The sequence below is a fragment of the Diuraphis noxia genome, unplaced genomic scaffold, assembly GCF_037042655.1.
Source record: "Diuraphis noxia isolate RWA-SAM2 unplaced genomic scaffold, SU_Dnox_SAM2 contig0005, whole genome shotgun sequence".
Taxonomy (NCBI): domain Eukaryota; kingdom Metazoa; phylum Arthropoda; class Insecta; order Hemiptera; family Aphididae; genus Diuraphis; species Diuraphis noxia.
Genome location: NW_028301715.1, coordinates 23,519,521 through 23,542,418, shown reverse-complemented (window position 1 = coordinate 23,542,418; position 22,898 = coordinate 23,519,521). Strand labels below are relative to the sequence as shown.

The 22,898-nt window shown below is 30.7% G+C and overlaps 1 protein-coding gene across 2 annotated transcripts in view; it reads right to left on the bottom strand.

The window, feature by feature from the left end:
* Window positions 1-4,445: 4,445 nt before the first annotated feature.
* Window positions 4,446-22,898, bottom strand: part of LOC107168168 (Glucose transporter 1) — a 63,561-nt gene continuing 45,108 nt past the window's right edge. For both annotated transcript variants that reach the window (XM_015517482.2, XM_015517483.2), the window contains 8 exons: window positions 19,553-19,651; window positions 15,246-15,465; window positions 10,950-11,083; window positions 10,571-10,784; window positions 10,078-10,265; window positions 9,415-9,627; window positions 8,593-8,796; window positions 4,446-8,113 (listed from right to left, as the gene is read on the bottom strand). In XM_015517482.2, the coding sequence (XP_015372968.1) occupies window positions 7,970-8,113; window positions 8,593-8,796; window positions 9,415-9,627; window positions 10,078-10,265; window positions 10,571-10,784; window positions 10,950-11,083; window positions 15,246-15,465; window positions 19,553-19,651 (1,416 nt within the window). In that variant the 3' untranslated portion in view covers window positions 4,446-7,969. The remainder of the gene's footprint in view (window positions 8,114-8,592; window positions 8,797-9,414; window positions 9,628-10,077; window positions 10,266-10,570; window positions 10,785-10,949; window positions 11,084-15,245; window positions 15,466-19,552; window positions 19,652-22,898) is intronic.

Here is a 22,898-nt window from a genome sequence, read left to right as displayed (position 1 = left end):
AAGTAAAAACAACCTAACCTTATATACGATTTAAACATAATGATATAAATATACCCATCCAGACCTTGGAGGACATTTTGTAAGCATCGCCGTCCGTATGATATTATACGCGTAGTATCTACACGTCCCACTGTCCCACACCCGTTTCCGTCGAGGTCTTTGTCGACTCACTATAACCTGCTCGCGATGATTACCGTTTTTCAGTGGAGTACGCTTTCTATTTCACAAAATTTCTAAATCCAACTCGAACGGTTTACCTATACTACGTCTCGATGTCGGCCCAAAAGCGTGTACTCGATTCGTTTGAAATCCCATGGACTCACCCATAGAGCCCTACCCATACACCCACCGAGTCAAGTAGAACGATATCGTTTTATATAATTATTTAATATTGTATTTTCAAGCGGTATACCAGGAAATCGATCGATAGATCGCGACTTGAGTTGGATGTAATGATTATTACATGTACAGACGAGACAGAGGGGAAAAGGCGTAAAAATGACTACATACGAAGTGCATGACGACGACGAAGGTCGGAATTTTTAATTTTTTTTTTTTTTGACAACGGAAAAGTTTTGGTTGTAGATACATCTGCAACAACTCCAGAGAAGTGATTTGGCGCAGATTTATCTGGCATATTACACACCACGTGTGAAAATTAACACCTAAAACGTTCATAGAAACGTATGAAACAGACGAACAGGAGAAATACAATATTATTGTTATCGAATCACGATAAAAATATTATACATTTTATCCCACCACGCCTCGGGGCTCTAGCATTGATCTATAGTTTTGCAATGATATGTTATTATCACAATGTATAATAATAGTACAAACGATCACGCGAGCGTGGAACAATATTGAATTTACTTACCCACACTGGGTTTGAATGGAAAACGTAACTCGTTTTCGAGATTTGGTAGGTGCAACATAGATAGATTTAACCTAAAATATTAATATTATATTTAATCATCGCAGTAATAATACATACCTACATGGCATGCGCTCTACGTAGCTTACACATACGACGATGCCTACTTACTAAATTTATGTGAATAATTACTTAAGATATTATCATAACATAGTTGGTATACGTTTGAGTTTCGAGAGAGTGTAGAGGATTAACCAATTCTCCGAAACTGTCGGATAAATAGATTTTTTTTTTTTAATTAATTCTAAAAACATAATAAAAATAAATTTATCTTTGACACGCAGACATGATACTGTATTATATAGACGTGCGTAATATTAAGAGAGATCAGCTTTCAAATGTTTGGAGAGCAAACAATTAGTACGATTATTAATTTAAACTAGAATTTAATTCAATTTACGCATTTTAAATTCAACACATATGTTCGTGTAGTAGTGCTGTATAGAGCTAAACTAATATTTGTATTCATGTTTAACGTACTAACATATATTTATATTATATTTTATAATACAAATAAAACAATAATAATAGCGAATAATTGTTTGTATTAAGTTTTATAACATCTATCGATGAATATTGTCTAATTTAATTTTAACGGTAATGCAGTGAATGCGACGCAAATAAAAAATATTAGACTTCAACTAAATTATGAACATTATACGTGTTAAATCCAATATGAAAATGTTTGATTTAGATTTAAGTGATTTAACCAAGGTAACTACACTCATTTCATATTTTGGTAAATCGATTACACAATGGTATTGAATAGGTATCGATTGCCAAACAATGATATTATATCAATATTATATTCATTTATATGTACGTTTATATTACGATATTTAAAATAAATATAGAGACACTTAGAGTATATTACTATAATATTAAATGACAATTATATAACTCGGTGTTTAATCAAAAATAATATACAAGTGTTTTTTAAACGTGTTTCATAAAAAATAATAATAATACTAATATATAAAATATATATGACAACATAACTGCGTGAAGTATGAATTTAGTTTACTATTATTGAATTATAGTTACATAATGTCATGTACTTTTTTGTTTATAGTAATTATGTATTAAAAAAGATGGATAAATTAATATTGAATTTATAATTAACTCCTGTTTAATATAATTTTATGAATTCATTCATTATTTCATAATAATATTATTTAGTAACACAAATATGTTCGACAAAGAAAAATTAGATCACAAAATATTATGGCGTGTTAGCCTTGTCATATACGTAGGAAAAATTGATTTTTTTTTTTTGTTCTCCGTTGAATGGTCTGCGGGCGAGCACTAATTTAGTAATGTTATTTAAATATTCATAATTAATTACACGTTACGTTGTACTTGAAATAGTCGATTCCAACAATGTTGTATTATAATCATAACAATAGCGAAATGAGCCGCAGTATGATTAATTATTATTAATAATTATTACGATATAATGTTGTACCGAAGCGAGTTTAACCGATTTAAACACAAACCATGTATAGGTATATATTGAAATGTTCAACAAAAAAACGAGCTATTTTTTATTTGTATTTTAATTCCACTGATTTGTTGCCCGTAGCTATGTTAATTTATGAATTTTGATCCCTTTGCGATGTTTTAATAATTTAAATAACGGATTCGTTAGAACCTTTCTATAAATATTATAATATAAACATTGTACCTAATATTTTGTTATCGTTTGTGTACACTTTGAAAGCAACGTAATATTAAATAATTACTCGGTGTATTTTTCACGCAGTTTTAACAATAATATCGCGTATCTAATGAATGTCGGCAATGTGTGCTCATTTTATAGTAATTTTGTTAGATTCGAATAAATAGTCAAAATACCTAACAAACAAAATCAAATATGCAATTATTAAATTATATTATAACGTAGTTATATGCACCATACCGAACAACCACGATAGTACGCCGAAGACTTGGTCAAACCGTCGTCGGCTGAACCTAGTGAACGTTGCATAACTTAGGTCACCATATTTAAGAACCTAATATTAAAAATACTCTTGCAATTGTATTTTTCGTTTTTTGTTTTTGCTTTTTTTTTTTGGTATGTTGAACGAGTGAGCAATTGTGAACACATTAAAACGAAATACACGTATTAATCATGAGAAAAAAAATATTGTTGTTTGCTTATTGATATCCTTATTTGTTTTATTGAACATTTTTATGATGTGATTGAAAGTTGCATACGTTCGAAACATACGGGCCGACTGCTGTGAAAGACGTCATTGTGATATTACAAAAATCATAAATATCATGATAGAACCGCACGGATACTATTTTTTATTTATATATATTATCAACCTTTTTTCGACAAATAAAAATATCGAAAACTATTCTCGGAAATGATTTGATCAAATTTTCACCATCTCACTACGTAATAATAACCCACAGTTTATTTTCCTCAAATAACTTACTGTTTCCGCGGCTGCCTATCACTTCCATGGTGTAACAATATTATCCCAAGACGGACATATTTCATATAAATATGGTACCTTTAATATACAAACACAATCTATAATTTTATTGTTATACGATCGTAAACATCAAAATATTACAATACAGTATTATGGTATATGATTTATAATATTATATTGTAGTATTATAGCGATAGAAATAATATTTCCATATTATGTCCACGAATTGCCTATCCAATGCGCCGCCTTATATTTACAATATTATCAATTAATACAGTCGTCTTGATCACCTCCACAACTCGAATTCTTTTCTTGCACTTTGAACCTTTTTTAAAGTTTTATTTGGATGTGTATTACTAGAAAAAAAAATTATTATAATTAATTTTTAATTTCCACGAGATCTGAGTTATCGAGACTCGACCGTATTATAAGTTTATGATATTATACACATATTATATAAGCACAAGAAATGCATCATCGGTGAACCGGACGAAATCTTTTTTCGATAAATGTAACATCACATTATAATTATTATGTGTTTAATGTTCTTAAATATCAAACGTCACCTACCGAGAGCGCATAATCGTTTAATGAAAGCTATTTAAATTCGTTCCTCGGGTCTCGAGGATATTAATTAATAATTAATTTAATTAATTTTTATTGCAACACGGGGTATATCCAAATCGGGATTACAAGGTAAAAAATACACAGAAAATATAATACATAAAACGTATACAAATTAATCGATATGTTTGGACTATGCGTTTTGGAATTCAGACAACGTATCCTCGAGAATTAAATGTTTCAGAGAACTTTCGCTCGTATTCTTCGTATTTACGCTATTGGTTCGGGTAAGTACGTGTAGGCAGTTAAAAAAAAAAGTTATCGCTTCGATACCATCATGTTCACAAGATACAAATAAAAATAGTAAGTTTATCTACGTAAAGACAAATAATTTTACTCGACACATTCATAAGAGTATCATTATCAATTGTATGTATATACTTATAAGTATATAAATAAGGGAGCCGGGAGGTGCCACAAAATAAACAAAATCCAATAACCAATAATAATATAATATAGTGATTTATTTGATATCAATCCAAATAATTGTTATAATCTAAGTCACCAATAATAGGTGTCGATAAGAGTTTACTAACGGATTATATATAATTATATACGATTATCAGTATAGGTATATAATAACATTATACAAACGAGTTTTATTGTCATTGCCAATAATGTATAGTTAAGCGAGGGAAATTTTACTTAAATATTATAATACAGTCGAGTCACCATAACTCAAAAGCCTTCATAATTCGATGCGTTTTTCGTCTTGTCTATTATTGATCTGTTTACAAGTTACATTTGAGGCATACAACTCGAAAAACGCATAAGTGGGATTAATTATTATCCTCTTTTGAGGTTCGTGAGTTATCGAAGCTCGACTGCATAATAGCTAAGCAAACAGTGTTAATTTGTACATTCACAATAAACATAACACTTAAAAAAAAAAATTTAAAAAAAAAATACAATCGCAACAGTTATAATAATATTATGCACTCAATATTAGATTTTGTTTTTATTTTAATATCGTTTTTATTATGATATCGTTTCGTAATACTGTTTAGGTATGCAGGTAGACACACGTTAATTTCCGACGTTTTGACTTTATGCAATGTACTTAATCTGTTATTTTAGACCTCCTGCCAAATAAACGTAATTATTGATGCGAAATATTTCTTTATATTATAATAATATAATTATAAATAGAGTTTTATATCACTTGTTTTAACATACTTATAATAACATTTAACTACGCGCTTGATTATTCTATTGATACGTTTATTCGTTTATAGTAAGCTATCGCTACTATAAAAATATAATTTGTATTTTAATTTATACATTTCAATGTGTATATATGCTTAGCCAGTCTAGCCAGTACATATGTAAAAATTAGATACATATTGATTTAGAATACCATTTATTAAACATTTCGATTCGATTTGTTTAATACGGAAAAAAACATAAATTGTGATATAAAATAAAACTTTTTAAAGTTTTGAATTTAATTAGACACGAAATAAGTCACTGTTTTCCCCCGTTGATACGTCTGTGTTTCAAATGATTGAATACAAATTTTACCCAATTCCAAGTTTGATTGTGTTTTTTCAAATATCATGATCGACCAGGTAGCTTGTCAGAATAACTCTAATTCACATTTTATAACTGTTTTATTTTTAGGTTTTTCTGTTTCATGTTTTTTTTTTTTATTTTTTTTATGTAGAACACATTGAAATGTCAAGTTCACTGATAGGTTATCATACTGCGTTTAGGAATTGTTTAAGTATATAGTAATATATATATATATATATATATATACATATATATGTTTTATTAGTTTATAACTGAAAGGTAGCTATTGCACTGAATGTTTAATTAAGTACTAATTAAGTGAATCTATAGAATATAATATTCACACATTAATACAAATAATATACCCCATACCCATTATACTACGTATTATTCTAAAGGATAAATAAATAATTAGTTTTCACACACTAGTTTCTCATACAATTTCAATTTCGAACTAAAACGTAGAATAAATAAGCACATTCAATTAATTATTTCAGAATTATATTGGTTCATTGTTAAGAAAAAAGAAAAGTATGAATAATATGAAAAAAATGAACTTCGAGATAAATATATTTTTTTAAATCTTTATTGTTTTCGAAATAATATTAAATATTTTTCCTTTTAAATAAAAGACACCTACTTCCCATGGGTACTTGTATTTAACATGTGTGCATTATAAATAACAGTATTATACATTATTTAATTAGGATTATAATACATACAATATTATGGTTTTTATTTACTTGGCTTACGTTTAAATTTTTTAGTTTTTGGTAGAGGTATACTAATTTTTTATTGTTCGTACTGAAAAATATAATTATATTCAATCGATCACCAATATAAAACGTATTGTCTTAAAATGGATGTCTAATAACTAATATACATAAAAAATTAAAAATATTGTATATGGCTATATATTCTAATTCTAAATCCAATATCATATTAATTAGTATATTAAGTAAAATTAAAATTAAACTAGTAAAATTATATTTGCCTAATAAAAATTGTTTGTAATTTAGATAATATATAAATATATACAAGTATACCTAAATTTTAATATTGTGTTAGTTACTGAAATATAACTTAATATCAGAAATTAAATTTTCATAATATAATATGCATAATATAAAACTCGTATGTAGTTTAATTGTTATACCAAAAAAAAAAAAAAAAACATTGTTGCTAATCTTATCATACTTTTTTTCTATTTCATACCAGTTCAAAGGTGTTTGTATTTTATCTAATTAATAAGTTTAAAAAAAAACAATAATAATTTACACTGGAATATTGAATTCATTTCAGCGTTTCGGTTAAAATATGTTATGTATTAGAAAGGACACTATTATAATATTATTTATCTAATGATATATTATATATTAATTTCACTATGATATATCAAAATGTACAATATGAATAGTTAAAAAAAAAAAATAATAATGTTGTATAACAAATGACACGTAGTTAAATGCAACCTCTTTTAAATTTCCCTATCGGTAAATAAAATATATTTTATCTAACATTTAATTATTATCATCTGTTAACTACTAAGTCAGTAGTAATATCACGATTCATATGAAAACTTACGAATTATATATATTATGTATATAAAAATAATGTGTCAGTTAAAAAAATAACTATGCAAATAACACATTAATAATTAGACTATTTAAATTACAATCAAACATTATTCTCTTTTAAAATTATAGTTAAACAGTTATATAGTTGATACATATTTTGATCGGTCTCCACTATGGTAGAATTTAGTGGCACGATTTATTAATATCCATTGAGAGAACAATAATAGTAGACAGGATGATAGTATTATGATGCAATGATAAAATGAATTACACTTTTATTTCATAAAAAATACACAAAAAAAATATATAATAAAATAAATTAAAATATTATAATTACCCGTGATAAAATACAATTTTACGAGTATTAAAACTATTGGCAAAAATGTTTATAACGCTAATGGAGAAAAAAAAACATAAAACGCATACTATCTTCGAATAAAATAAAATGTTATCTAATGAAAAAACGACGACGGTCACTGAAAGGGACGAATTTTTGCGAACCGAATTCGGTTGATGATGACCACTATAAAACTGTGGGCAGCGCAGAAATAATACGGACTCGGTATAAAATATAATATTATTTCATGCGGGCGAGTAAAGTGATTTCGGTGCAATATGTAACATGTACGATTATTAACATAATAAACTCGGGAAGGGGGAGAGGGTTAATATTATCTAATTACAACTGTATAATGATTTAAGTTTTTTTTCTTACCAAATAAATATTTTTATATTGTTATGAAAAAGGTACTCGTATATAATATATATATAATATATGTATTTGTATTATATATAGCTTCTGGCTGAGGAATCTTTTTCTCGGTGGAGGTGTCATAGTATTATTATTATTACTATTATGTAATACAGGGCACGCCTGATTATTTGTACGATTCCTGTCTGAAACCCATTTGAATCTCTTCCAATGTTTTGTTCTTGGTTTCTGGAACTTTTTTGTACACGTACAACACGAATAGCGCGAGCAACACGACGAATATGAGGAACACGTTTGACTGCAACATTTCCTACATAGGGCAAACAAGAGATATTTATGTATGAATTAATAAATTTGTGAATTACATCATTAGTTATTGACAATTATTGTACATTTTAGATTCTGGGCGTATTGATTTGATTATAATGGTTTTATAAAGTTGGTGGGAGAGGTTTTATCTGACATTGCTTTTAGACGATGGAGAAAAATAAGATAACATTTTAAATGTTGAGGATGGATTCTGCTAGCGAAATGAATACAGTATTGATAATATTAATTTGGATCAAGGAGAGATCGTTAAAAATTCGGGTGGTCGCCCATCCAGGTACGCCTGCGATGGTTGATCGCAACACACATCAGTTTCTGTTGTTAACCTCGTGATCTTAACCTCACCACCATTGCGGATACCACAATGGTCTATATCAGACAGGCATAACTAGCCTAACCTATATATATAACATCGTAGGTATATACAAAATCTATGTGCAAGCAGTGCAATATAGTTGTTACCTGCAGCGGTAGGAAACCCAGGCCAACCACAAAATTGGCAGTCCAGTTGACTCCGACGGCTATGCTGGTGGCCAATGGTCGGGCAGACGAGTTGAACAGTTCGGACACTAAGAACCACGGGATGGATCCAGGACCGACGGCGAACGCGATGACGAAAGCCATGACGAGTACCACGGCCAAGCCGGACACAATGGAGCTGGCATTCTGTTTGGACAAAAAGAAACGATCGATAATTATTCATAAAATTGTATTATAATATGCGTTCGATGGCTGTTTTTTTTTTTGTTTGCTGAAAGCACTGCGAAGAGAGTTGTGAATTCGGAATTATGAGAAATAAATCAGCCCACACTCTTAATGATTAAAAATTTTGAATTGCGTTGTTCAATATTTTTGTTTTAACATTTTAATAAATATGACATGATTAATTACATGGTACACATCTATCATATTGTATGGCCATAATAATTGAACATGTCAATAAAATTGATTAATTTTTTCGATGTTGCTTTTTTAAATTTCATCATACAACTTAAGCATTTAGCGGTTGCACATTGATTTAATGTTCTGTTTAATAGCATAAATGGTCATGATATTATACTACTCTATGGGTTGTGATATTTTCGAAATTCAATTCTAAAAATAAATAATTAAACTAACCGACTAACCAATAGTTTCGTAGTTGAATATATTAATTATAAGGTCATATCCAACTATCCCTTAAACCTCATACTTTCTGCTAGTATAATACGTAAACAATCATGATTAATATATAAGAAAACATATTTTATGGCTGAAATCTAAATGTCGTAAACATGTACTTACCACAAACATCAGAGCGATGGTAAGCATAACGGTGACGACGAACATGGAAGAGAATCCAATCATCAACAGAGTCTTGCGGCCGGTGAGTTCGACCAAAAACAGAGAGATCAGCGTCATTAACACGTTGAGTGAACCCATACCGAGCGTGGCGTATTTGGCTCCATCATTGCTCATCCCAGCCATATTAAAGATTTTCGTGGAGAAGAACATGACCTGGAAATAATAAAAAGTTTTACTATTATTGTATATAGGGTGCAGCAGTAGAGTCTGAGTCACAGAATCATTTTAAATTGACTATAAAGCGTTCGAGTGTTGGATATAAATAACAGAACAAACGACCGGTCGATAGTCTTATATTAGAAACGATGGTAGTAACTTGATGTATTAGTGTACAGTTTCGACTGTATAATGATAGCTTGTTTAAAATTTAAGCCAAACACTTTAGAAAAATGTTTGTGAAAGACACGATGTAAAAAAAAGTTACACACGTAACATGTGTCTCGACATAATAATATAATATTAAGACAAAATATACAATTTCGCGGACCACTATACCAAATGAATAATAATTATATTTAATATAAAAAATACATATTATTGTGTATACCTATACTCGAACGTTTCATACCATACCAACTAGAAGTTATGGGTGTATATACTTACAGCGTTGATACCGGATAATTGTTGACACAACATGATCATCACAGAAATTCCAAGAGGAGTTTTCAACATCGGATTCGACAACATCTCACGAAGAGTTACTCGTGGGATGACCTTCATCGCTTCGTTTTCGGCTCTCATTTCATCCATTTCGTCGTGCACTTCGATTGTTCCTCTCAGCCACTGCAGTCCTATATGAAAATTATAATGTACTTAAGTCAACGTAATTTACAAAAAAAAAAAAAAAAAAAAAACGTTGATGAAAATTAGGTTTATGTATGCAAATATTGAAATTATTGTAATCGCAATGTAATAGTTCAAGACTATAGATCAAAAAACGATATTAGTCAGGTACCCCTGCTAGATCACTCACACAATATGTATGATAAATTTAAGCTTTAAAAGTTATTTAAATAATTTCAAAAAGCATACTTTACAACACGAAGATACGTCATAATAGGTGGGTAGATACTAAGTACATATGTATTATGGTTACCTCTCTCGGCTTCGATGTCTTTCTTCTTATTGATGAGTGTGTACTTTGGCGATTCCGGGCAGAAAGGCAACGTGACGAACATGAATATGGCTGGCACGATAATTAAGGCCAATAGTATGGGCCAAAGCTCAGCTGTACCCAGAATGTAGTCCAAACCCAATATTTGGGAAATCAAAATCGAAATGGTAACGACCAGTTGGTAAACGGTTCCGACCTGTATAAACCGTCCAAACAAAAATCTTTTAGTGCTCAGCCGTTGAATTATCAAAAATCAAAAATGATGTATATATATATATATATATGATTAAGTATGTATATTTTTATACATATAAAAGTTAACGTATACGAAAAGTGCAGTTCATGAAAATAGTACACTTACGGATCCACGTAAATTCATGGGAGAGATCTCGGCCAGATACATTGGGGTCAATCCAGCGTTAAGTCCGGAGTTGATACCGATGATAAATCGTCCGATGATGATTAGTTCATACGACGAGTACATCTTTGAGACGCCTAAGTAGACAAAACAATATAAATTCAATAAAGTTAATATATGTTTATCGAAAAACATTTTTATGGTTTTTGAAATAATTGATTTTAATATATATTATGGGTAATGGGTATGTTCAGAAAACACAACAAACAATCTTTCCAAGTATATAATAAAATGTATAGTATAATGCTGTTGCTGCTGCAGGTTGATTTAAAATTTATTTCGTATATAATAATAAATGCAGAATAATAATTGCGTTATATTCAAAGCCATACAATTCGCACTTCGGTAGAATCAGTACCTATAAGTATATGATAATTACATGGAAATGTATCGATTTACATTTGATACGATTTGAATAAAAAAACACTTAAGAACGTCAAACGTTTCCACTTTCCTTGCAGATGCAATCATGTGCTGCACGTTAAAAGGCACCGCGCCTTAAATGGCGAATAACGTTGGCGAACGGTCAACATGGGTGGTGAAAGCATTCGCACGTAAATCGCGTGTAGGCAAAAAAAAAATAATAATGATAATAAATAAACACACACACACGTGCCTGTGTTTTCTATAGGTAGCACACATGCACACACTACAGGTACATAATTTTATATGATACCGCCGTACATATTATTATTACATATAGATAGTTAATTGCAGGAATCTGATGATAATTCGTACGAGCATATTATATTGATGATGCTTGCGAATCGCAAGAATATATTATGCGCACGCCGAGTAAAAGTCATCGAGTGAATTACAATGGAAGATCTATATTGGTATTAGACTTATAGCCGCCAACAATGTTGGACTTCAGAACCCCGCTCAACCCCTCACCCATTCATCGCTGTAAAAAAAAAAAAAGAAAAAAGAAAAACAAGGAACGTGCGTATAGTTGGTCTGAAAAAATATTACGTAAGTAGAAAGCTGCAGTATCTATGCTGCTTATATACTAAAATTGACTGATTATTTTGTTCGAATGTATCACTAGATGAAATTATGAAAATATTACTGAAATATTTATTTATTTTTTAAATAGAGTATACGAGAGATAATTTTTTTCGTAGATTTTTTAGCTTTTTTTAAATAATAATAATTAGCTTTCAAATGCATAACCCAAATAAATAACAAACACACGTGTATCACATTTCTTACAGAGAAAATATTATTTAATTCTTTCGTCGTCTATTGCGTTGCCAGACGACTTGCAAATATTTATATTAAAAACGTAAAAATATCAAACGTTATAAATCATAAAAATAGTAATAATAATCAAAATATTACTTATATAGAACTCGCCCGAAAACGAATGCGTACAACGCGCTGTATGCTATTCGAATAAGTATAACAAAAAAAAATTGATAATAATATTTACGGGTCGTACACCCATATAAATTAATAATTCATGAGCGACGTTCGTTACTTTTTTTTTTTAAATTTCAACCTGGGATAATATTTTTTAACTAAAATTATCGTATAGATTATAATATTATGTACGTATATATATATCGACATATTATCGTGTAAACCAGAGGTTCCCAAAGATGATGAAATCAACTTGGAGTCAGCGTCCCATGGAATTATTTAAAATAGATCAGAACCATACACATTTTTCACAATTTTTACAAAAAATTGTATATGAAAGATATTAAATTTATTGTGAGTAGATATTTTGTGCAATATTGTGAATATTGTGACGTTGAATTTATTTTTATTTTGATACTGTGATCTCGCCAATGACGAATAAAAAAATAAAAATAAACATTATCATTGCTGTGTCATTATATAAAATACCCTACTGTGCCGCGAATCAGAAAATATTGAGAACGTCTGATATAGATGTATAAATATAAATCATAAACTATTCGAATAGATATCATGCTTACGATACGTGGGAATTCCATAATTTCTATACCATATACACATATATCATTACGATTAACAAGACATTATACCAAAATACGTAGGTACTGCAATGTTTTCATCAAAAAAAAAAAAAAGATAAATTATTCAGACAGAGTTATAATGCAAGGTTATGTTCTTATTTAAGAATATTATACAGTTTAAGGTTTTTTTTTGGTATTAATCGAGAGTGAAAAGAAATCGAATTTGTTTAATGTAATAAAAATGCATAATTTGATTTGAAAAAACATAATGGAAGTTTGCATGTACGACGTACGTATATGCATACATGGTATTTACAATGTAAACACATTTTTGTTAGGTATTCAAAATACAAAAATGTATACAGGATAATAACATGTGCATATTAAAATAATCCCTCTGTATATAATGTTACACTCTTCAGATGCGACAGCACGTATATTTCTTGTCACCATATTTGTTAAATGAAAAAATTATAAAATTCTATACGACCATAATGTCTTATGGTGTATGATAATAAAATAGCAAGTGACGTTTTGAATAATACAAATAAATATTTAAACGACCGGTTAATAAGTATAATCAATTTTTTAGATTCCATTACGTATACATTATGGAGTAAGAAAGAACCATAATTTATAGATGCGGGAGGAAATCCCTCAGCAAATGGACCCAATTAACATCAATTGGACGTTACGTATAAACATCGACTTGCTATAAATTAAATGTAACACATTATGTTGTACACCGCCATCGACTACATAATAATAATAATAATAATAACAACAACAACTATCGTAATTATAATAATATTATACGTGCATGTGCTCTTGACGACAGTTTCAGTTAATCGTTGGATATTTAAATAACGTTTCGCTACGAACGTTGAATTTTCGTTTTCAGTCAACCTTTGACAGATATTAGTGCCACGATGACTGCAGAATATTGAAATGCGAGTTCGACTAGATTCAAACTTGCGATTTGTCCCGTTTTTAGAATAATGTTATTATAGATTATCGATCATTGTAATGATATCATGAGCACTGAACAACCGTCTCTTTCTGTAAGCCCAAGCCCACCATATACCCTGTGACTTGACGAGATCGTTTTTCGTTATGTGTGCACATTATTCTTACTTATTATTTTTCAGAACATTTTTAGATTCATCATTCGTGCCGAAGAGGTGGTCAATATAACTATAATTATAATACAGCTGGGTGGTGTTAAATAATAAAGTGTTCATGTCACTTATTATACAAAGACCGTATTAACGTCGAGTTTAAAAGTTAATATTATAATATAATTTCTATAGAATATTCATTCTGACTTTTAATTAATTCGGTTCACTCGATATTTCGGTATGATATAAAAAATAATACATCCATTATTTGTACACACAGATAAATTTGTCGGTATAAAAACAACTTGACTCGGTAGCATGTGACAAGTATTCGTCAACGTACGAATTTAAGAATAATAATTTTGTCAATGAACCTGTTAACCTACATATAGTACCTAATACATTTTACATTTCTTATTAAACTCGATTTATTTAAGTGGGTCCCTATAGTATTTTAAAGTTAATATTTATTCAAATTAATAAAGTTAAAAATTACCCAATGCATATAGAAACGATTATTGGAGGTTTTGTGAAAATAAAATTATATAAAACATCATTATTATTAAGTGTTAAAAATTACAATCAGTTGGCTGGGATTTAATATACATGTAATTTAAAGCGTAGGTGATAAATTATATGAAATTTTATTGACGTTTTCATAGTGGATAAAACTCGTACAACTGCCTATAATACATGTAAATATGTAATAAATAACATTAATAACACCAGTCGACCCTGACTTTGGAAAGAACGGTACGGGACTTGGTACGTTGGATACGATGTAATAATATATTTTAAATATAAGAGAAATTAGAAATTATATTTGAATAAATTACCATTAGATTAAGACAGTGAACTAATGTCAATGTTTTATTCATTGGTTAAGAACAATGTAGCTTTACAGCGTGTTGTATATACGCTGTATAGGCCATCATCATCAGTGTATTGTGTTAATATATTTAATTATCTATCGACAACAACCGTCAAATGCATAAACCTATGTGTATTGTTTATGCATATATCAGTTAATTAGGTACAGGTTATAAATTGATATCTTTGACGGAAAGGAGTTTTTGTCGAAAAGTATAAAACCGTCTGCACTAATAATAATATTGCAACTATCGCAGGTACTGTTATTTGTTCGTTTGTGTAAAATGCATCGATCGATTTGCGCTTACCTTGGAGTGCAGCCGACAGGATGACCAGTGCGTTGGACACCAGCAAACCACCCTTGCGACCAAACTTCTCGGCCACGAAGCCGGTACTCAAACCGCCGACCATACCGCCGACACAGAATATCGACACCGCAACGGCCCATATCAATGTCACTTGCGTTTGATCCGTTGGCTTGCCGTCGTTTCTGTTGGATATCACACCGCTAATCCATTTTTCGATCAGCTGTAACGATAATATATTATGGATAGAATCACACACTGCACAGTATAAAATATTATATATTTCCATAATTGTTAATGCTTTACACGTCATGTTTTAGTGTGCTGCACATTTTAGCACGGCGAAGAATGACGACGAATCATGAAAAATAGGTGAGGTTTATAATTCAGTTTGTAAAAAGGTAGAAGATGTTTGAGAGACACCAGGTTTTCCTTCATCAGTGAATAAAAAGTAAGCAAACATTATTTCAACTCTGGAGATCATTTCACCCCCTCCCCCATTATGCGCTAATGGTTTGACCTGCGTCGTTTGGGACCATCACTGATTGGTCGTATCAGCGTGATATTATATTATTATGGTAACACACTTTTAAACACAGCAGAATATCCAGTAGAGTCACGTTAATTAATTGAGAGGTTTCGGAATGATTGTTGGATAATCTGGGCATGGACTATAGTTGCGCAAAAATCAAAATTTGTATTTTAGGTCAGTATATCAGTCGCGCTGCTTATACATTTTTTTTTTTTTTTTTTTTTTATTACTTTAAAGCCTCAACAACTAAGGTTTATACATTTTTATAAAAGTATATACTAGATGTAGTGTAGCATAATATTATGATAGTAGTTCATTAAATTTAAATTATATTCGTATGCATTTTTTTTTAAGTATTATTAACGTTCATTATGTAATTTATTTTACTAACTGAAAAAATATATTTAATTTATTAATACACATTTTTTATAAAAGTATATACTAGGTGTAATAATGTACTATAATTTTATGAAAGTAATTTATTAAATTTTAGTTATATGTGTATGTGTATTATTAGGTATGGATGTATAATTTATAAATATTATTAATATTGACGTTTATTAGATATGTTTTATTTTATTGAGCGCAGTTGGTTTATTGAACCATAAAAGACCGAGCGCAATTGGTATATCGAACTAAAAAATAGCGAACACAATTAGTATAATATCAAAAGGTAATTTTAAGCGAGATAGGTAAGCTCTCCATAAGCTATATATATACTCCGGTTCTCGATACTAACGGAAAAAAAATATATATATATACACCGTGATAGAGCATCGATTCCATAAACGAGGAGTTTCCACAGGTAGAACGAATTTTGTTGGAAAAAAAACAAACTTAGTGACCTGATGATTGATGTTGGTATATTAATATTATATTATTAATAAAGCTAAACAGTAGTGGCGCTTATTATTTTGCGTTCGTAAAACATTACAATATATTATATTCAGAGTCTACTATTTAAAAATGAAAAAAAAACCGTTCGACAAGCGTCCTACTACACAAACGCACATTATTAATACATAATTCGACAAACGTGTTAAGTGTGCGAATTCTAAATTTGACGAAAAGTCTGCTGTGGACCAGGCTTAATAATAATAATGACAATTACGTACGGCTGGACGAGGGCAGCTAATTAAAAAAAAATCACTCGAATAGTAATCTGTAAAGTATTATAATTATTATTGTGCTTGCACAATGCACAGTCAGCATATCATATCAAATTACCAAGTTTTCTAGTTCTTATTTACCGTGCGTGGAAATAACGTAATGCGCGTTGCGTGCGCACTATACCAACCCACTACCTACTAATACGCACTCAGAGTGCATTAGAATCCTGAGAGAAAAAAATAATATATTTTGTAATTCTACACAGACACGGGAATGCGTTCCAAAGACGGGGTTTCGAAAAAAAAAAAATACATTTTAATATGGTCTCCGCTGCGTTGGAAATTGAAACGAGATTTATATCGGGTAGGAAACATGTTGTCCGACGGCAATGCCTCTGTTGCAGTCGTCTGACGCCGGCACTAGATCATAGGAGACGCATACAGAAACGATTCCCTGGGATTTGTATTTTAATTTTATTTTCCACAATCTAAGCATAATAATATTATATTATCATATAAGTAGGTAGGTATCCCAAACGCGTTTTATATAGCCGTCCGCGCACAGATATTCCGACGACATGCATTCCTCCGTCCGGTCCATGTGTGTGTGGGCCGAAAAGTTTGTTTGGGGATTTATTTTGAATATATTTGGTGCCGAAGAAACAACTCGATTAATTTATCATGGAAAGTAGAAATGAAAAAATATATACATGTCTCTCAAAATCGATAATATCGAAGGTGAACCTCGAGCGCGCTCACGTCGAGCGGTTAGACCGACACGTGTGTCCGTTATCGTTCGTACCAGCCACCACTATAGAACTAAAATAATATCGTATGACTACCTACGTTCCATATGAGTGGGTTAATTTTGATACTTAATACTCTGGTGTTTTTGAAGTTTTTGAAAAATACATAATTTTGTGTCGTTCTTTTTTCCCACGGCCTGCGCGTCATATTGAAATGTTAACGAATATTGATCTTAATTTTTAATTATGACGAAGATCTGTATATATTATTGTTTGGGTGATTGTAGTACAATAAGGGATTTTCGATCATCTGCACAAGTTTGGACAACAACAATAATTGTCTCACAATTAATGATAATATATAATATTGTAATAAGCAATTAAAATTTAAGTAGTGCGAGACGTAATTCGCGGGAAATCCCTCGCAGCTCCGTTTATCTAACTTTAAATGTCTATACAGATAATAAGATTGTGTAGGTTCAACGTTCGGCGTCTATTTGCGTACATCGTAATGTGCCGTTCAGATATTATACGTTTTCTACGTATCAGTGTATCACATAGTACGTCGCTGTAATATGATAGGACCAACATATTATTATGTGATGTAATAATATTATCTAAGATACAACCGAATTCGGGTACAAATAAAAAAAATCTAACGAAAATATGTACCGATAAAAAACCGAAGTGCATTACTGCTTTGAAAAAAAAAACCAACCCCTTTCGTCGTGTGTACATCGCTCGGCGCAACAATATTATATATTTTTTTTTTTATAGTACTTACTGCAGTTATGTTAGTATCGAAAGAATGCAGGTAAGATGAGACGTGTCTCGGGTCGGGAATCCGAATCTTATGACGATGTGCCGTGCCTAGGTATTTTTTTTATTAATATTATTAATATTTCGATCTCTACCGTACCGAACGGATTACATTTATATATATGTATAAAAAAAAAACATCTGTAGCGGTCGCTTGCAATCGTCAGGCCATAATAATAATAATATAATATATTACTTGTAATAAAATTTCATTCGTGTGTATGTGTAAGTGTGTGTGTGTGTGTAAGTATGGGCGAGGTGCTTATCGCTAGCGTGGTACAACAAGCTGGTATCGTACTTATGTTGGAATATTTAAGGTGCATAACCGATGGCGGGAACCATCAGCCGTGCGTTTACCTACCCATCAAACCGGAATCGGGCAACGAAAAATCTACACTAAAAACCAATTGTGCCTGTGTAGTGCAACCCCTCGGAATATAAACTCACACGCAGGTAATGGGTAAGTACTATATATATATGAGCAGACGACTACATGATTTACTATATAATAATAATAATATTTTAATCGTGCGACCGTACGGGTATAAAAAAAACTATAAGACGATACGAATAGGATCCGAGACATCCGAACCCTATTAAATCTTTTTTTTTTGTAAAAAGAAGAATGTTCACCGTCGGCTGTTTGGAATTTCTATTCCTGCCTCCACTCGCATACTCCGCCGGGGTGGAATACAAAAATTATAACATCATCGAGGAGCGTTCTTGCATGCGGCCTCCAATAATGTTATTACACTTATTTGAATATACAACCTGCAGTTGATGATGCTTTGAGTACGGAAAAATATGTGTATTCGATTGGCGTCCTGTGCCGAAATGTTGCTATAAGATGGAGTCTCGGCATTGTGGACCCTGAAGGGGTCGCGAAATGTGCGATTTATTTTTGGGGATTCCGACCTACTCACACTTGCCCAGGGGAGGGTTATTTGGTTATACCACTTGTTGCATATGACAGTTTTTAAGTTCGCCACTCGGCAAGTAGGTAACGTCAGTGAGGATTAGGTCTTCGCGTACAAACGAGGTTTAGCCGTCTAAGTACATAAATGGGTTTGTACGTAATATCATAACAAGTTGTTGAGTACTTACCGCTTGTGGAGCGTTCACCACGCCAGTGTTGTACCCATGTTGGAATGCCGAACCGAAAGCCGAAGCTATGATGGCAAACAACAGTCTTCCATTGAGGCTCTGTAACAAAGAAGAAAAATTGGTTGGTTGTTGTTGTACAGGTTGTGGTGGGATTTCGGCGGTGATTTCCGATCGTTCGCCGGAAATGGAATAGCAACCCGCGCGATCTGTCGCTGCCGTTCCGCTGTCACACGAGGCGGGCGAAAAGGCGCGAATCGTGACGCAACAGCAAAGGCCCGCGGCCGCCGTGTCCCGGAGTTTGCGCATTTTTTTTTATTTTCGTTCGACAAAATATTAACAACAACAATAATAATAATACAATCGATATTTTATTATTATTATAATTATAATTTTTTTTTTGTGTGTGTGCTTTATGTGTGCAACTGAATTTTCAACCGATGATCACGCGCGACATTAATGTTACCATATCGTTCACGAATTTCACGTAAAATGCCGTCATGGACTGGTTATAATACGAATGTAATTATAATGATATCGTATTCTATCGTCGATAGCCCGACAAGCATTAAAGTCCAAAATCTACGACTGACGGTTAACGGTGGCGGTGGTGTGCTTCGTTTATTACAACATTATATTTTGCTATTAATGTTTAAGAACATATAGGTAATACAATAAGTCAATAACTATTGGTTCTTATCGCAAATATTATTATTATTATTATTACGACCGTATACAATCGGAATCTGTCCGACTGGTCGGGCAAACCTCGAGAAGACTCGTGACAGGTAATACTAATAGTATATAATAATACATTAATGTGTTTATAAAATTGTCATCGGATACCTATCAGATTTCGTCAATTAATCGGTTACGATACAAATTGGAATACAGTATAATAAAATTGAAATAAATTTTTTTAGGTGTTCAATCGGCGGTAAATATTATCAACGGTCAAGCATTTAAATGTTTTTATTATTATTTATTTTTGGTCAATATCGATGGACTGAATAATGTTTATACTTGTACGTTCATATTGTTCTCTCGTAGTTTATTAAACGAGTGGTTTTAAATTAAAAAGATAAATATAGTAAGTATTATTTTCGTTCGCCAAAAAAATGATTACTCAACTGTTCAGTATATAAAAGCAGGAGTTCTTCAGGGTAGTGTGACCTTTCGCCTTCACTCTATAACATATTTACTGCTGATATACCAATATCAAATCAAACTCTACTTGCCTCATTTGCCGACGACACAGCAATACTTTCGTCAAACAAGTTTCCTGATATCGTGTCTCAAAATTTACAACTACAGTTGAATAAAATAGAATCTTGGTCCAAAGACTGGAGAATTAAAATTAATGATGACAAATCCGCACAGGTGAATTTTTCACTAAACAAATGGGAATGTCCCCCACTAAGGTTTAATAACAAACCAATTCCGCTTCACCAGTCAACTAAATACCTTGGTATAACTTTAGATAAAAGACTAACCTGGTCAAACCACACCAAACAAAAACGAAAAGAATTAAACTCCCGCCTCCACCTACTTAAACCTCTACTAAAATCAAACATGAGTCTCAAAAACAAACTACTCTTATACATAGTAATCATCAGACCAGTATGGTCTTATGGCATTCAAATTTGGCGCCCAGCTAAACCCGCAAACATTCGTCCTATACAAGCCTTCCAGTCAAACATTCTTAGACTTATCACCGGTGCCCCTTGGTACTTAACAAATGCAGCCCTCCACAACGACTTAAAAATACCAACAGTAAATGAGCTTGCAAAAAGTCACTATAATAATTTCCACTCAAAATTAAAAATCACTCAAACCACGCCATTAAAAATATGTCCTCTCTTACATTACCAACTCGCCGTCGATTAAAAAGAAACTGGGCTAGATATCTCCTTAATTAGGGGGGAAAAAAAATTAAAAAAAAAATTTTCTGAGGTTCTGTTAATGAACTGTCTCCTCTTCACGTTATTCATGTTTTGTATACCTACCCTCTTTGTTATCCCTATTTCTTATTGTTTTTTTATTGTAAAACAGATTGAATATTTAATAAAAGAATTTAAAAAAAGTATTATTTACTGTATTACTATTATGTTATGTATATTATATATTTACATATTAAATTATTTATGTTCTGATTATTCTGATACTTCTCATGACTTTCTCTTTTACTTATTTAGTATTAAAAACCATTTATACCTATCGACAATCGCAATACTTACGTTTGTAATGTATATGATGCATTAATTACTTGTATTCAAATTTCAGAGTAAAATAAGTAGAAATTTACAAAGAGAAAATATGCCTATCATTTTATTTTAAAAAAACTGGACTGTGATTCGTGTTGTAATGACGTCGATTAATTTAATTTACCGAAACATAAATATTTTCATCTTAAACGAGTTGCGACATCTTTAAAGTTATATTATATTCAGTCCTGTTCAGCTGCATAATATACTAGTGATATTAAACCCTGTTTTGACTGTAAATAAGTTGCAGTTCGTATATAAGATATAACTTAAATCGAGTTTAAATTTAGTCAAATGTGTATATTCGATTAAGGAATATAAAATATATAATTAATAATTATAGTCCCTATAATGTTATTATAATACATTATTATGAATTTATGAACAACAGCGTATATTTTTTAATCTACCTACTTAAAAAAAAAGAAAAAACATCTATATGAGTAATTATAGTAACAGAAATCACTTCAATAAAATAAAATTATACGAAAAAATGTTCATACTTCAAAAAATCGAGAATCAATTAATATTTAATACGGTAAATTTCAAATACAAATTAATTTATAACAATTAATAATTTTAATGTAAGTACCTACTTACATACATTTTGCTGAAATCTTAGTTTTATCTAAAACAATGTAAACGGATACATATCTATTATATATAAATTAATACATAAATATAGACGAACATATTAAAAATAAACATATTAGCATAATTATAATAGTTGCTAAATTATTACATCATCTGAATTCTGTTGTTCTATGATCAAATTTGAAAATTATTGATTTGTATTATTTCATATTATGATAATCAACAAGAGTAAAAAATTAATTTGTTATTTACTCATGTGATCATCAGAATAAAAAAAAAAAATTTGGTTTATCAAAAATGCGAATATTGTAATTTTATTATCATCTATGATTTATCACAATTGCCAATTATTTTGAGAGTACGCACGTCGCACATTATCGTTTAATTTTATGATTTTCGTAACATTATTAGGTAGCCATTTGAAAAATTGTTGTGAATTATCATAAATTCATAAATCATTGAAATATGTTATATAGGTTATAATTTAAGTA